Below are 17,648 nucleotides of genomic sequence, written 5' to 3'. Positions count from 1 at the left end.
TCCTCTAAGGGGTTTATGACTAAAGAGAATTATTTTAGTATTAAAAATCCTATGAAGAAAATTCTCTTTATTCATAAAAATCTTAACTCTTACCCTCAATCTGCCACTAGTCTTGAAGAGGAGATTTATAAATCAATTATTTTAAAAGAAAAAGAATCTCAACTTCAAGATTTGGTGGAGAAGAAGTGGATTTCACTTAGTCCTACTTCTTGTGCTACTTCTTTGGTGGTGCCCAAGGTAGATAGCCTTCCTTTGTGTAAGACTCTTCCTACTTTAGTTGTTTCAATAAAGCACCCAATTTTTGAAATATATTATTTGTTGGATATAACCTATGAACCATCAAGGTTCCTTGTGACAAATCCTTTTAATAACTATCCAACAAATAATATAATCCAAAATTGCTTAGAAAATTTTCTAGTTGTATTTTCCTTATTTTCTAGGGAATGCCTAATTTACCACACCGGGTACTTTAGGCAAGATGTTCTAGTTTTTAGGATTAAGTCTTTAGTGTGTTATAGTCTTAGTTTTAGCATATTCTTAGGATTTAGTAATATATCTAGAATTTGTTTAGGAGAGGATCCTATTCATTATTTTAGGAGGTCTCGAATCATTAATTTCTTTACTAGGTTCTATGAAGGGATTCCTCTTAAGATATACCTTTCACAATCATTGATTGACAATATCACCTCTAATGAATGTTATTATATATTTGTAGGTGTCGATGACTATCATGAAGACTCTCAAGATTTGAGGTCAAATCATTTTCAAGAGGGAGGGGATGATAGAACCATGCCAAGGCCAAGGAATCCAAGAGGTGATACATTAAAAGAACCAAGAGGAATGGGATGATTTGGAAGACCTTCCATATGTTTGTATATAAAATTGTACATAGTTTCTTACTTTTTTCCTTTGTATTTTTGAGGCACTTCATTTCATTTTATAGACATTATATATTGATTCTAGGGTAGGTTACTTGGAGACTTTGACTCCATTTAACCTAATTTTGAAGTACACTCATTTTCTATTTTTTCAGTAGTAGAAATGAGGTAGCATTTAGCAATGCTTGAGGGTGTGACTAGCAATTGAGCCAAAATTAGGCCTAGGAAAAATTTTACATATTGAACTCATTTTGCTCCTAATTTTTCATAGGTTTGATCTAGTTAGGTCTCATCATTTTTTGATGGACTTAACTAGACCAAACCAAACATTTTTAGAATTAATTCAAGGAGCCAAAATGAGCCAAATTCGCCTAGCTAGCCTTGTTCATCCTTGGCCGAAAATTGTTTCTCCTCCTACAAGCTTGGGAAGCTTGTGCTACAAGCTTCTCCTTAGCTTGCTTCCCAAGCAAGCTAAGTGAGAAGCTTGCTCTACAAGCCTCCTAACTAGCTTGGACGGTCAAGCCAACCAAACCATGGTTCACTTGAACCATGGTTAAGGTTAGCTTGCTCCCTAAGCTACCTCCTTCTATATATTTGTAACTCTAACCTTTTCCCTCACTTTGGATGAATAAGATTCAGAAATTCTTATAGAATTATCTCTTCCAAAGCCTTAGAATTTCATGGAGAACTTTCTCCCCTAGGTTCCTTCACAAAGGTTTCCAACCTTTGTGCCTTGGTGCCTCAATCCTCTAGCTTCTTGAAGAAGCTACCGAACCTCCTTGTTGCTTCTCCACCATTGAAGCTTCTTCAAGGTGTTTCTCTCTTTATTCTCGTGTCAACCTCAAGAGAAGAAAGGGATTAAAGGTGGAGATAGAAGAAGAACATCAACCACTTCTACTCATTTCCATCATCGACGCCAACAAATCGTATAACATCATCATAGGCAGGCCGACGCTGAACCAGCTCGGAGCGGTGGTGTCCACCCCACACTTGACGATGAAATTCCCAAGGGGTAACGGGCAGATAATCTTCATCAAGGCAAATCAGAGAACAGCTCGACAATGTCATGTTGAAAGCCTAAAGGCATCATCACCAGTAGCAGAGCAACATCGAGGTGAACCTCCCACCATAGCTCACATAACTCAAGCCGAGATCACTGACTTGGATTTGAGATCGGAGTCCCATGACAACCGACCGAGCCCTGTTGATGAATTAGCCAATCTCTAAATTGGTAAACTCCCCGGCCAATGCACAAAAATAAGTCAACAACTAAGCCCAAAGCTACGACAACAACTCATAGCCAAGATTTCCAAGAACACTGATCTGTTTGCGTGGTCTAGTGCCGACATGCCAGGTATAGACCCTAACCTCATCTGTCACAAGTTGGCAATCCACAAAGAGGCCAAACTCGTGGCTCAAAGAAAATGAAAGGTCGGAGGGGAAAGGCGAGAAGCCATCATGACCGAGACACAAAAGCTGATAAGCACAGGTTTCATTCAAGAAGTCAGATACACTACGTGGCTGGCCAATGTAGTGTTCATCAAAAAGAGCTCAGGGAAGTGGCGTATGTGCGTCGACTACACCGACGTGAACAAAGTTTTCCCAAAGGACGAATACCCCCTACCAAGCATTGACAGGTTGGTTGACGGAGCCTCCGGTCACCCCCTCCTCAGCTTTTTGGATGCGTACTCAAGCTATAATTAGATCATGATGTACCCACCGGACGAGGAGAACACAACTTTCATCATTGAATAAGCCAACTTTTGTTATCGTGTATTGCCATTCGGCCTCAAAAACGTGGAAGCTACTTATCAGAGGTTGATGGACATGGTTTTTCACCAACAGATTGGGGAAAAAATGGAAGTATACGTAGATGACATGGTTGTGAAAACCACATCGGCCGAAGCCCATGCTACTGACTTGGTCGAAGTGTTCAACCAAATAAGAAAACACAACATGAACTTAAACCCCGAAAAGTGCATCTTTGAAGTCTAGGGAGGCAAGTTCCTCGGCTTCACGATCACCAACAGGAGAATCGAGGCCAACCCAGAAAAGTGCAGGGCTATCATACAAATTCAAAGCCCCCAAACTGTCAAAGATGTCCAACGACTAGAAGGTAGGTTAGTCTCTCTATCTCATTTTATACCAAGGTTGACAGAGAAAGCGAGACCTATCTTCACTCTGCTGTGGAAACGAAAGCACTTCGAATGGACTGACCAATGTGAAAAAGCCTTCAACAACTTCAAAAGCTTCCTCGCCACCCCGCCAATCCTGCAAAGGCCGAACCATCGTGCCAACCTCCTCCTTTACTTGGTCGTGGCAGAGGACGCAATCAGCGCAGTAATAGTACAAGAACACCACAAAGAGCAAATCCCCGCATACTTCATCAGCCGGGTCCTTGAAGACACAGAAAAAAGGTACCAGACCTTCGAAAAGCTAGCTTTGGCACTTATCACATCAGCTCGACGCCTCTGACCTTACTTCCAAAGCCACCAAGTAATCGTCAAGATCGACTACCCAATCAAGCAGATACTGAGGAAATTGGAGCTCGTAAGACGGATGATCGCTTGGTCGGTGGAGCTATCCGAATTTGGTATTAGATACGAGGCCCGGAGACCTCTTAAAGCCCAATGCGTAGTAGACTTTGTGGCCGAGCTCACCCCTACCTCGCCACAAGAAAAGCCCAACCTAGAACCTATACGTCGACAGATCCTCCAACGCTAAGGGCGGAGGTGCAGGTATCATACTTGAAGTCCCCAACCAAGTCACCATCGAGCAATCCCTCAAATTTGGGTTCAAAACTACTAACAACTAGGTAGAATACGAAGCACTACTAGTGGGATTAAGGTTGGCGTGGGACATCGAAGCACAAAGGGTGAGTTGCAAGAATGACTCAAAACTCATAGTGAAACAGCTTAGTGGAACCTACCAGACCAAAGATGCCCTACTACAAAGATACTATCACGTAGTGTCCCGGTGGATGTCATCTTTTGAGGAGTTCACCATACACCACGTGCCTTGAGATCAGAATGTCAAGGCTGATCTCCTATCCAAGCTCACTAGCATAAAGCGCCTCGGATAACATCGGACCATCATCCAAGAAACCCTCAATTCCCCTAGCCTGGAAACCAAGGTCGTCAGCACCAACGTCGTCGAAGACAAGAAATAGATGACCGACATATGGAACTACTTGAAGGAGGGGATACTACCTGAAGACAAAGACGAAGCTCAGAAAATGAGGGTAAGGTCATCTAAATTTATCATCGTTGCAGGTGAAATTTTCAAAAGAAGCATCTCGACTCCCCTGCTAAAATGCCTAACCAAGGCCCAATCCATCTATGTCATCGAGGAGATCCACCGAGGCATATGTGGCATGCATTCCGGCGCACGCTCGATGGCAACCAAAGTAATCTGAGCTGGATATTACTGGCCCACGCTAACGTCAAACTATAAAGACTACGTACAAAGGTGCAAGGAATGTCAGCAATTCGGCAACGCACATCGGCAGCCACTAGAGGCCCTCCACCAAATGACATCCCCATGGCTCCTTGCCAAGTAGGGGATGGACATCCTCGGGCCATTCCCCCTACAAAAGGCCAGCTAAAGTTCTTCCTCGTCATTGTCGATTACTTCACCAAGTGGATTGAAGCTTGCCCGCTCGCCAAGATCACCACCAAGAACATGCAAAAATTCACCTGGAAGAACATCATTTGCAGATTCGGCATCCCACACTCCCTCATCACCGACAATGGCAGACAATTCATGGCACAAAGCTTTGAAAGCTTCCTCCGAGAACTCGGCATCAAGCACCTTGCCACCTCGGTAGAGCTTCCTCAAACCAACGGTCAAGTTGAAGCTGCCAACAAGGTCATACTCCGAGAACTCAAAAAGTGACTTGGGAACGCCAAGGGGCAGTGAGTTGAAGAGCTCATAAGCATCCTCTGGGCATACCATTGCACCCCACAGTTGACAACTCAAGAAACACCCTGCAGGTTGACCTACGGCACCGGTGCCATTATCCCAGTTGAAGTCGGTGAGACGTCTCACCGATGACACACCTTCAACAATGAGCAGAACACCCAGGAAACAACAACCAACCTTGGCCTGATAGATGAACTCAGGGAGGAAGCTTGGATCAGAGAAGAAGCTTGTAAACTTCGAGCCTCTAGAAGGTACAACACGAAAGTCTGACCCCGCTCTTTCCAGGTCAGGGACCTAGTCTGGCGACTGCGAGGCAAAGCAAGGAAGGACCTATTAGAAGGGCAACTCGCACCTACCTGGCAAGGCCCGTTCCGAGTCACCGACGACTTGGACAATGGGGCATATCAACTGGAGGAACTTAATGGCAAAACCATCCCAAGAACATGGAATGCTACTCACCTCAAATTCTACTTCAGTTGAATTGTAAATTAGGACAATGTACTTTTTTTCCTCTCTGGCACTTTTTGTCCCTAGAAAACAAAGTAAGGATTTTTTGGCCGGAAAGGTTTTAATGAGGCACGTCTACATTTCAAATAAAATAAAGTCACTTCTATATATCTTTCTTTTCATTTTTTTTGGGCATGAAAGGACAGATTTTAAACACAAAGGTCGACTTTGAACCTTAAAAGCAAAAAATCAAGTCCAAACCAAGGTGGGATTCGAACCTTGAAAATGCGAAAAAAGGTCAAGTTTGAACCTACGCAAAGGTCGAGTTCGAACCTTAAAAGCAAAAATTCAAGTCTAAACCAAGGTCGAATTTGAACCTTGAAAACGCGAAAAAGGGTCAAGTTTGAACCTATGCAAAGGTCGAGTTCAAACCTTAAAAGCAAAAATTCAAGTCTAAACCAAGGTGAAACTCAGGCCTTGGAAACGTGAAAATAAAGACAAGTTTGAACTTACGCGAAGATGGCAAAAAGGTAAAGACAATGCATAGAATAATGTGCAAATTCATTTAACAAACTCAGAGTTCAACAAAGCCACACAACAAGAAAAATAAACTGTCTATTATAAATATTATCTAGGCCTAAGCAGCAGTGTTCTCACTCGAACTCTCAAAAAGATAGTCCTCATTCACCAACTTCCCATCCTGCACATCCTTATCAACATGCATCAAGGAGAAGTGCACCTCGGGAGCAATCGCTCAGGCTTGACGCGCTGCCTTGGCAAATCCCCTCTTGTGCTCGATCACAACAACGTGCTCGGTCACAAGAAGCCTTTTCTCCACATCTCCCTTCGAAGAGGTAAGCACCTCGAGATCCATCTTCAAGGCACTAATCTCTCATCTCGACCTACAAGAAGAACCTCATCACAAAGATGCTTCTCCTTGGCAGCACGCAACTTCCCTCTCAAGGCGGCGCCTTCCTCCTTCAACACCCAAACTTGACCCTGAGCAGCCTCGGCCTCGCCCTTAGCGAACTTGGCAACTTCCACCAATTCACCAACCTGGGCAGCATACGCCTCGTTGGCCTTCACAACAATCTCCAAAGACTTCTGAGCCTTTGAGAAATCCCTCCTTAAGGCTTGTAGCTCGGCCTCTCACTTCTACGCCTTCTCCAACTCGGCCTGATGCTTGTGCCATCGACGTCTGCAATGGTCCACTATGGTGATAGACCTCTACATGAAGACCTCAGCCGAGTCCAGGCCCTCAATTGGCCCTACCTTCTCTATGATAGCCTTATCGGCCTCATAGGCTGGATTCTCCTTGTAAAATTTCTCGGCGATAAGGAAGGGATTCCACAACGAGGCAACATCGGGCGACATACTGACATGATCAAGCCTCGTCAAGGGTTGATTCACGTCAAAGCACTGATGAAGGCACCTTTTCTTCGAGATAGTCGCTGGAACAGGGCCAGACGACGTTGGGTTCAAAGGAACCGACGTCGGCACTACAATGCTTGGGCCTTCCCCTTAGAGATTGCCCGCGATAGTCGTCGGGGTCACCTACAAGAAAATTCTGAATTTAAGGAACCTGCCTATATTCCTCCACACTAAGGCTTCTTTGTTGGAGTATTTGGAGCTTGTCCATCAACTCCCTCTCAAAATAAGGAGGAATGTGCCTTCTCCTTAAGACACTTCTAAGCTCATTCCAATATTGAATTGGAGGCTCATGATGAGTTTTTCTTTCCCTTTCAAGGGAAGTCCACCAATACATGGCATACCCTTGAAAGCTTAGGGTATCCATGGGAACCTTTCTCTCTTCACTTACATTATGGCAAGTGAAGAGTTGTTCAACCTTCATCTCCCAATCTAGATAATCATCAACATTGTATTTTCCATAGAAGGGAGGAAGGTCAAACCTAGGTTCTCTAAGAGTAGTTGTTTCATGCCTAGGCCTATTTTGCCTAGGGCATTTTTTATAGTAGTCATCATCATGGTGACTACTATAAAACCCTTCACTTGTAGAATAGTGGGTGTGTGAATGTTGTCTTTTGGGCCATGATGGTTCTTCATCATGTTTGTTTCTATGAGGCCTAGAAGTCCCTTCACCATCATGTCTTTTGGGCCTAGTAGGCCCATGACACTCACTGGCATGGGGTTTGCTAGTCTCACCCCCCACCACAAGCTTACTCAACAACTCTCTTATTGTTTCATTGTTTTTTTTTCATTTTCTATGTCTTTTCTTCTAATATATTCCCTAAGTTCTCTAAGCTTATTTTTAGTATTCCTATGACTTCTAGGAGAATTATGACCATGCACACTACTTTCATGAGAATGATCACTCATTTTTGCAAGAGAAAGGTTTTCACAAATCTTAAAGAATTTTGCAAATTGAGTGATGAATATTTTCACAAAAGGTTTTCTCTTTTAGGTGTGAGATTAAGTACTTGGAGGTCTAAGTATGCAAGTTGCACTATCAAGGGAGGTGAGCTACAAGGAGCCACTTAATAACCAAGCCTTTTCAAGTGGAAATTACTAAACCCCCTTATACTTTTCTCACAAAAAACTTTTCACACAAACAAGTCAAGTAGTTTTGTGTGTGTGCATGCAACCCCTATTAGGCAAAGGAAGCCTTCTAAACGAACTTAGATTTAAAACAAGTTAAAGGAAAGAAAGTAAAGCATACACTAGTTGTATGGTCCTAGGGTGGAAGTCCAAGTGACACTTGAAGCCTTTTGGGACACTTCCACAAGTCCTAAACGTATTATGAAAGCAAGTAAACTAGGCGTCTCCTAGTGGAAGCCCAAATGACACTTGAAGCCTTTTGGGGACCCTTCCACAAGTACTAAACGTGTCTAAGAATCTTTATTTAGAATTATTTAGGAAGTGGTGGGACTTAATCAAAAAGTTTTCCCAAACAACCACTCCTAAATGTAAGTTTGTTTTAACAAAAGGAAATTAAAAGGTTAACCCAAGGTAGGGTTAAGGAGTTACAAACAATGGAAGCAACACAAATCAAGACTACTTGAACAACTTCCACCATGGGAGGTTGGTAACAAGCTTGGAACAGCCTTGGAGTCAAGTTGAATGGCCAATTTGAAGGTGGAAAATTGGTCTTCACAAATTCGTCTCTAGGCCTCCAAATCCGTCACTAGTTCTTCAAATCCGTCTCTAACTTCCTTCCAAAATCCGTCTCCAAATTTGACCTAAAATTAGGAACAAGTCTTGGCTGCAAAAAGGAACAAACAAGTGAGCCTTTCCAAGGTGTTTCACTCAAGAAATTTGTACCTAAATCTTCTTCAAGTGTTGACCCCTTTGAGATTAATCCAATGTGTCTCAATTAACTCTTCCTTCCAAGTGTAATGGCTTGAAAAAGAGTTATATCCCACCAAGGCTTAACAATCAACAAGAGAGAGTAGAGGCCAAGAAATTAAAACTGAAAATGCACAATTAGAATAGGCTACACTCTTATAGGAATTGATGTGTTTCAAAACAAAGAAAGCCAATAAGAAGACACAAAACAACAATTAAGGGTTTATTTCAAAGCACACAAAAGAATAACCCTAGGAATAGCTCTATAATGGATTATAAAAACAAAACAAAAATTGTGCTATGATTTTGAGTATTTGAAAGTCTTTTTCCAACCACTGGACAGCAAGCAAACCTCAAGAAAATTTACACAAAAATTCAAGGCCAAGTGCTACTATTAGTGTTTTGTTTTCACTTTGCTTTTTCTAGGTTTTTCTCTTTTGTTTTCTTTTCTTTTTCTTATCTTTTTGTCTCTTTCTTTTCTTTTTATTTTGAATACAGAATATTAGCACTTAAAACAGAGGCCAAACAATTAATAAAGAGGTTTCCAAGTGGTAGAGAAAAGAGAAGTAAGAAGACTAAGAAGTGTAAGTGTACTAGTCAAAATTTTCAACCACAAAAATGTTACTAGTTTTGGTACTTGTTTGTTCTTAACTTTTGTACACTTTGATTTTTGTTTTTAATACACTTCTAAACAAGCAGCGGTACATGTAAAAGAACGGGGTATTCACAGTACTCGCCATATACACACGCTCACCGGGTTGGCAAGGCTCAACCCGGATAAGTCTAGAAATGGCTGAATTACAGATCGTCAGCGACTTCCACAGCGCATTCACCTCGAGAAAGTCCTAAACTTACTCTTGAACTCACCGACATCCCCCCTAACCCACTCATAGCCAGGGACAGAAATGGTGGGGTGCGAATCCTTGGGGTTGTTCCCCCCTCTTCTTCTTCTTATCTTCGGCAACGGCAGCCACTCTCCCAACGACCACCACCGCCTCCTCACGCGCCGGAGCCTTCCCCTAAGCTCTCCCAGCGACGCCCTCAGGGAGGATGGCCCCCCGCTCTCCCTCACCGGCCATCACTCAAAGTACCACTAACAAAAAGGGAAAATGGAAATAGAGGAGAAGAAGTACCTGGTACTCCTAGAACACTAACAACCAAACACTTGGAGACAACGACAGCCGACGACAAATGTGTTGCCAGAAATGACGACGAAGAAGACAGACAGGGCAACGCATTTACTACAAGAAAAAATGATTTTTATGATGACAATATTTGTCACTATAACCTTAAAAAATCGTCACTACATATATCTTGTGACGACATTTTGATTTGTCACCGGTCGTCACTAATATGCGAGTCACTATTTCATTAGTGACTATTTTTTAGATGTCACAAATAAAATATTTATTGTGATAAAAATATCGTCACTAGTACTCATACACAATAATGACAAACTCATGTTGTCACAAGAATACGAGACTATATAGTGATAATTTAATCGTCACTACTAAAAATTAATAATGATAATAATAATAATAACAAAGTATTATTATTATTGCTATTAAATGTCAATTTTTTGTCACTGATTATTAATTTTAATCGATAGAATTTTATGACTATTTTTTATAATAATTTATATTGTTTGATTATCACTATTTATTTAATTTAAAAATAATGCACTCGTCACTTTTTTAAATGTTAAAATGAAAATGAATTAAAGTAAATACATGATTATAATGCAGTACATGTACAATAATGAACTAAAACACAAAAATATTTATTAGAGTAAATGCGTCAGTATTGAACACAAGTTAAAACACTAAATCACTAAATATAAATGAGTCATTACATGTTTAATAACAAAAATTGAAACATAATACCAACAACATTTTAAATCCAAAATATCGTATATTAAACTATTACAACTACTAACATTTCATAAATTTTAAATTAAATAGACTATTCTTCAAGTAAAAATATGACATCTTCATGAATTTCCAGTCCTGCAAATAAATATAAGAAAAAATAATAAATATGTAGAAAATAAAATAATTGGTGTTTTTTTAAAATGTAATCATATATAAGTTATTATAAAATATTAATTGATAAAAAGATTTCAAAAAAAAAACTTACATTTTTAACTTAAGCACTTGTGTGACACCCTCTACCCCAACATACATATACAGTAATTATAAAAATATAAAAATTTTCATCATTAAAAATCAAATTTCCAGCCACGTAAGGGTAAAGAGTTCACATTCATAAACTTAATCCAAATAACATGCCGGTAAAATTACAAAGAAATAAAATTGAATTTTCCAAAATACTTTAATAAGAACATCTTTAAACTAATTCTATCTATATCCCGATGTCACATGTCCTATCAGAGCAAAACCCAACATAGAAGCCTAAGCTTCATCACCAACATCCTCAGCCTCACGCTGATGATCACCTGTATATCAAACAAGAGAAACAACACAAAAGAAGGGAGTGAGAAACATCTCACTCTGGCTCACAGTGTAGGAAAGCACACCGGATAGCCAAACACAAACAATACAGTTACCTCATAGATCAATCAACAACAATAGTTTATTCAATCATCCAAGTCATACAAATAGTAATTTATCATCATTTAATAATAAGGATGCACATGCATGGACACGGACTTCACATTATCATGCATGTGGCGCTAGCAAAACATCACATGGCATATTGCCGCTAGCAATACACGAAGAGTAGTCTAGGAGTACATGCCGGGTCACACCCTCTGCGCACTCTCACTAGAAGAATATACTACCAGAGTCTCGTCGGGATAGCTAAGCCGCGCAAGATACATCCCATGCACACAATGGGCAAGACTGGGACTTCCAAACTGAGCTATCCCCAAGGACTAATCCCCAAAGCTTTTACACTAGGGGGCCTTCTCTGGCGGTGTATTCCATATTGTACCCTTAAAACACTTATGCAAATGATGCATGTCATTCAAGACTCTATGCATTCTCATATCTCATTATCATTTCTCATTCCCATATCACATTATCATGTCTCATTATCACTTTTCACATCATCTCATCATATTCACATAGTCATCACTTTTCACATCATCTCATCATATTCACATAATCATCATTTTTCACATCATCTCATCATATTCACATAGTGTCTACAGAGCACTCAAAATCATATCAAAATTGATCTATTTTCAAAAATAAACACATATTTATACATCTCATTCAACAAGGAACACATCAGAACAATCAGAAAGCAAAACAGAAAATATTCATATTTTGCCTGTTTCTCATAGGGTTCCCACAGGAACCCACAGAGCACTCTAATTCATATCAAAACTTGTTTATTTTCAAGATTATATACATATTTACACTCAACAAATATCAAGAAACACAACAGAAAACTCAGAAGGTAAAACAGAAAACATTTAAAATTTGCCTCTTACAATTATCAATGCATTCCCTTAGGATTTCCCATAGGAACCCATAGAAATCTCAATTCATACGATTAATTACATATAAGAAAACAATAGGCAAAACAGATACAATTGGGAAAAACCCCTCATACATAAGCATACAAAAAATGCAACAAACACAGGATTAGGGGCCAATCCCACTACCCAGCATACAATCCCACACCCAGAGCGAGGTTTCTCACTCCCCCCCTTACCTGGATGAGCAGAAGACAAAGGTGTGATCTAAGGTCGTTCCTGAGTACTCTTCCTTAGAGCTCTTTGTTTCTCCTTTTTTTTTTCTAACCCTTCAGAACGCAAATGAGGTAGATAGGGTTAACGCTACCTGACTCCTTAAAATTAATCCATTGGGCTGGGTCAACCCAACCCATTTTCCTTCTCTTCTAACCCACTTCTCTTTTTTCTCAAAATAATTAAATAAAATAAATACATGTATATTATAAAATATTTTTCCTCTATAATAATAATATATTTCTGACCCAAAATATAATAATATAATTTCAATAACAAAATATCATATAAAATCAACCTTCTCTTAAAATATATAAATATTTATTTAAATATGCTAATAAAAATACTTATTTAATACGTACAAAATAATTGTCCAAAACAATAATTATTTAAAACGTACAAAATAATATTCTTCTATAATTATTAAAATAATTATGACCAAATACCATATAATAATAATTATTATTATTATTAAAAACCTTTAAAAATTCAATCAAACACATTTAATTAATCAAAATAATTATAAGGAAATAATTTTTATAAATACAAAAATAAATAATAATTATTCGTAGTATTAGTAAAAAAATTCGGGGTGTTACAACTTGAGTCAGTACAACATCACCTTTCTCCCAACAAGTTAGCTATTTGACGCTTCACTTCATTCTCAACATTTTGCTTCATTTGCTCTTGTTGAGCATTAATCAATTCTCTTTGAGATTGCAATTCAATTTGTAGTTGAATATTGGTCTCCTCTTGCTTTTTAGTAATATCAGTCAATTTTTGCACTTCTAAATCTAAATTATTTGCTCGATTTTGAGCATTCTCAAGTTGATTTTGAAGAAATTATTTTTGTGAAAATTTCTTAGTTATTCCTGAACTGTCCACACCTATAGAGTGATTTGGTTTTCTTCCTAAAACAATGGCAAAGTGTTCCACCAATGGTACAGGGGCCTTTGAAATATTTTCCTGATATGTATCACTTACATTCTTCAAATCTTCCTATAAAAAATATAAAAAAAATTATGATGTCATTAAAAGTTTCACTATACTAGTTCACAAATAGATATTAAAAAATGGCATAAAAGCATTATTACTAACTATTAACACATAAAGAAAATTGCAACTATATATAATATGTCACATACAACATATATAATTAATGTTTTATATCTAATAACAACATAAATTCTATTTACTTACCATAATTTGTTCTCCATTTGGAATGCACAAGTCCCATTAGATCTCATACGTGTTGCTTTCCAAACTTTAATAGCGTTTGGCCATTCATCAGCTTTGGATTCTTGTTTCTATTAAAATAAAATAATAAAATAATACAAGTAAATTAATGATTAAATTATCAAAAATAAAATTTAGTGTTGAATGACTTTATAAATTTGCAAACCTTACATTTATTGATATCTTATTCTATATGAAAATAAAAAGGGCAATTGTTTTATATAATGTACAAAGAATTTTACATGAAATATTACCATTTCAAATGCCTTTTGCACAATTGATTTTGTACCGATAATTGATTTCATCTCTTGCTTGCTTCGATTAACTTTATTTTTTAAGCTCCTTTCCTGCATATGAATAAAAATTATTTATAATCTTATAAATATAAAATTATAACAAAGAAATTTAAACTCAAAATATTTAAGTAATTTTACCTGAAATTTTAAATCACTCCACTTATTATTGATTAACCAATTCCAATCATCAGGAGATACATTTTTTGGCCTTCCCTTCTTTTTGAGATATAGTTGATGTAAATGATAAAGCTTATTTTTGTATTGAGATTGAATTTGCTTCATTGCATATTCCTTAACCTCATCAAATAAACTTAATGCATCCTATGTCACATGAATATTATAAGAGAAACAAAAACAAAACATTATCAAATGAAGTTTAAAAATATAAATTATGTTGAATGAAAGTAATAACCATACTAACCTTCATATGTTTCCACATTTCATCTACATCATCTTTAGCTATTTCACTCCAACTATTAACTTGCAAAGGAGCTTTCTGGCGTATACAAACTTGTGCCTATGACTTAAAATATTTTGCATGTTTTCCACATATCTTATAAAATGGTGGAGGAAATTGAATGTCAATATTTTTTCCTTTTTCCATAAGCCTTTCTTTTTTCTTTTTTAATTTTGCATTAATTGTATGTCCACGTCCTTTCCTTATGGTATGATCACCAAAAATAAATAAGATAAATTAATAATATTTTATAATAATATTATTTTATCTTTTCCTAAAAAAGTGTCATATTTAAAGTACCTGAATTAGATTCAACTTGTTCTACATTCATAGTTTCTAAGGCATGAGCTGTCCTATTGAGTTGAGACTCATTCACTTGTTTTTCAACGTGTGTAAATGGACCATTAGAGACTCTTTTAGAATTCAATCTCAATGGTCTTATCACCTATCAATTAGAATAATTAATTATAAAAATTAAAGGTAAATACAAATTACATTATTAAATAAATAAAAAAGAATGCCATAATCAAATTGATGAATTGTCTGTGCATTTCAAGTATCAATCCAAAATGATAAGATTTGTCTAAAATTGGTGTTCTCTAAGAACTACAAAGTGACTATCCATACAAAGGTTTTTAAAAATTTTTGTATGAGCATATAAGATTATGAGACACCATACTTAGTTGAAAGACTATCATCAATAAACTTGTAAACTATAAATTTTAGGGATTAGTAATATTTGATAGGAAAAGTTTTTCCTAAATGCATATGTTATTGACTTAAATGATTAACAAACTAAATTACTCTAATACAATCTACTATAATTCAATAACAAAATAATGCATATTATAATTACAATGAAAAAAAATTTCAACACTTGCCTTTCTTTTTCATGACCCAAAAGCATTTTCAACAGTAAAATCATTATCATTGTTATCCTCATTAGAAAAATTTGATCCAAGTTCTTCTTCATCTTCAAGTATGTAGTCTTCATCATCCTTTTCAACTTTCTTTCTATCTCTCTTCTTAGAATTTTGAATCAGACCCTTAAAAATGGAGGAGATTTGGGGCAACCCAAAAGCCTCTAATCTTGCTCTATTTTCTGCAATTTTTTGCATCCTCTGCTCCTCATACTTGGAAGTTTCAAGCTTTGACATTGTTTTTCCCTTCTTCACTACAAACAATAAACCTTTCAATATTAGATATATTAAGTTTATATTAGCATTTAAGAATCCAATTGAAACAGTAAAAAAAAATCAATCTTTGAAATTATTGATTCTTCTTTTTCCAATTGTACATTATTTTTAATTATATATCACAATCTTTGTTTATCATTTTGTGATAGGGTTTAGTAATGTCCAGAGAAACTTATTACAACAATCAATGGAAGTAAAATTGATGACGACCTAATTACAATAATCAAGAGAATTGAATTGTGAAAGAGAGAATGATGATATAAAGAAAATAAAAATACCGTACAATGTTTCTGATCGCAAAAGGCGAACCAAACTTTCTTGACAAGAGGAAAAAGAGAATAAAGTTGAGAGATTACCTTAGATTTTTTCACGCTCTTCGTTTTTTGCGACGTTCTTGATGGGAGAGAAAATAAAAAGAAAAGTGGGAGGTTACCTAAAATCTTTTTCTTTCCCGCTTGTTTATCAGTGTGTCTCCTGGAAAATAAGAAAGTGGGAGGTTACGTATTCACGCTTGCTTATCAGTATGCAGTGTGCCTCGTGAATTTGTTTTAGGTTAAGTAAAAAGTTAAACAATAAATAAATAAAATTATAAAAAAATTATAAAAAAAAAAGTTAAATTTTAATTCCTTAAAATAAGGATATTATTTATTAATTTTTTATTAAATAATTCAAGATTATGTTATATAAATTAAATTTTCATAAAAAAAAATAAGCTACGCATTTTTTCAAAGACCTAAGTTACAAATTTCAATAATTAATTTTATGTCATTAATATTTTTTGTATTTATTATAAAAGTTGATAGAAAGATTAATAGTAGTTGAAATAAAAAAAACATTTATTAGTGTGTCTCAAAAGGTATACATTTTAAAATTTTTATAAAATATTTGCAAGTTTGTCATATTGTAAAAAGTTAATAATTAATTTTTTAATTCTCAAAGCAATATAATTCAAACACTAATAATATTATTGTATTACACATATTAAATAACATATTATCTACTAATAATATAAAGAGAATAAGTTGTGCAGTAAGTACTTCCCTCCAACATATTTCTATATACAAATTTTATAAAATAAAATTAAAATTCTATTGTTTATAAAATTATATAATAGAATAACTTATTAATACTATAAATAACTTATTAATACTATACTGGTATCATAATACATTAATCATATTAATTTTAAATTAATGTAATTAAGTAATTAAAAATTTATATAAAAATAATTATAATTATATGCTAAAATATAATGAATATTAACAGTAAAAATATCACATCACATTAACATAGTGAATAACTTTTGCAACAATTTTCTCTCCCTAAAATATCATAAATAGTAGTTATAAAAACTATTATTTATTTTTTTAATATAAGAAATGTAATTAAACATAAATTTATATAAAAGTATTAATACTTTTATGTAAATTGTTCTTACCGGAAATCTGCTGTAGAGCTGATCCGCCGGGTAAGATCGGCGAGCCTCCTTCACTGGTACGCTGGTGCTCCAAGATGGGGGTGGTACCTGCAAAAGAGACTCCGATGCTAAAGTTAGGGTTTGTATGAGTATGAGTCTCGTATATATAATGCACACACCTTTGTGTGAATTAGGGTTGTCTTGGGCCTGAGATAAGATATGATATGATACGATATCATATAATATGATATGATCACGTTGTGACATAATATGGTATAATTGGAGAACGGTTTTGGCCTGGGACGAGATCTCCGGGCTCGGGCGTGGTCTGTCCGGATTCCGGGCTGACGTTGTTCAACGCGTGCCCGGGATGACCCTTATAATGTCAACCCGGGCTGAGAGCCCGGGTGCGAAATGCGGTCAGTACACTAGCCCCCCGAGCTCCGAAGGCCGTAGGTCGAGGAGTTAAGGTCGGGCTCGTGAGAGGAGAGGTGGCTTTGCGCGTACGCTAGCTGGAGGCTCGCCACGTGTCGCGACTGTTCATGCTCTGGAGACGTTTGATTGACGTATTGGGGGCAGTGACGGTTTTTTAATGATGGTTTGGTAATAAGTGTGTCGTCGGGTGTGCCTTTCAACTGACACGTGTCGCGTCGGTTTTGAATTTCGGGGAGAGTTTTAGCCTTTCTCTCTTCTCGCGCCTCTTCCCTGTCTTTCTTTTGACTTCTCGAGTACGAGAGCTTTTCTTGGTTCCCTTTACCTCCTTTCTCTTTTGCGCTTCCGTC

The 17,648-nt window shown here is 36.7% G+C and overlaps 1 protein-coding gene across 1 annotated transcript; it reads right to left on the bottom strand.

The window, feature by feature from the left end:
- Window positions 1-12,882: 12,882 nt before the first annotated feature.
- Window positions 12,883-14,461, bottom strand: LOC109793221 (uncharacterized). The gene is made up of 7 exons (XM_029270313.2): window positions 14,218-14,461; window positions 13,935-14,117; window positions 13,755-13,847; window positions 13,465-13,571; window positions 13,309-13,312; window positions 13,152-13,263; window positions 12,883-13,058 (listed from the first exon to the last, which is right to left on the bottom strand). The coding sequence occupies exons 1-7, from the start codon at window positions 14,233-14,235 to the stop codon at window positions 12,883-12,885; spliced, it is 693 nt and encodes a 230-aa protein (XP_029126146.2). The 5' UTR covers window positions 14,236-14,461.
- Window positions 14,462-17,648: the final 3,187 nt, after the last annotated feature.

Source organism: Cajanus cajan, chromosome 1 (assembly GCF_000230855.2).
Source record: "Cajanus cajan strain Asha chromosome 1, NIPB_CcT2T_4, whole genome shotgun sequence".
Taxonomy (NCBI): Eukaryota; Viridiplantae; Streptophyta; class Magnoliopsida; order Fabales; family Fabaceae; genus Cajanus; species Cajanus cajan.
This window is presented reverse-complemented; position numbering and strand designations above follow the sequence as displayed.

Bases quoted from the DNA above. Each gene is read 5' to 3' on its own strand.
- LOC109793221 (XM_029270313.2), bottom strand. The intron at 13,572-13,754 runs GTAATATTTCAT...TTATTTTAATAG, and splicing joins TGCAAAAGGCATTTGAAATG to AAACAAGAATCCAAAGCTGA. The intron at 13,059-13,151 runs GTGTGGACAGTT...CAAATAATTTAG, and splicing joins AAAACCAAATCACTCTATAG to ATTTAGAAGTGCAAAAATTG.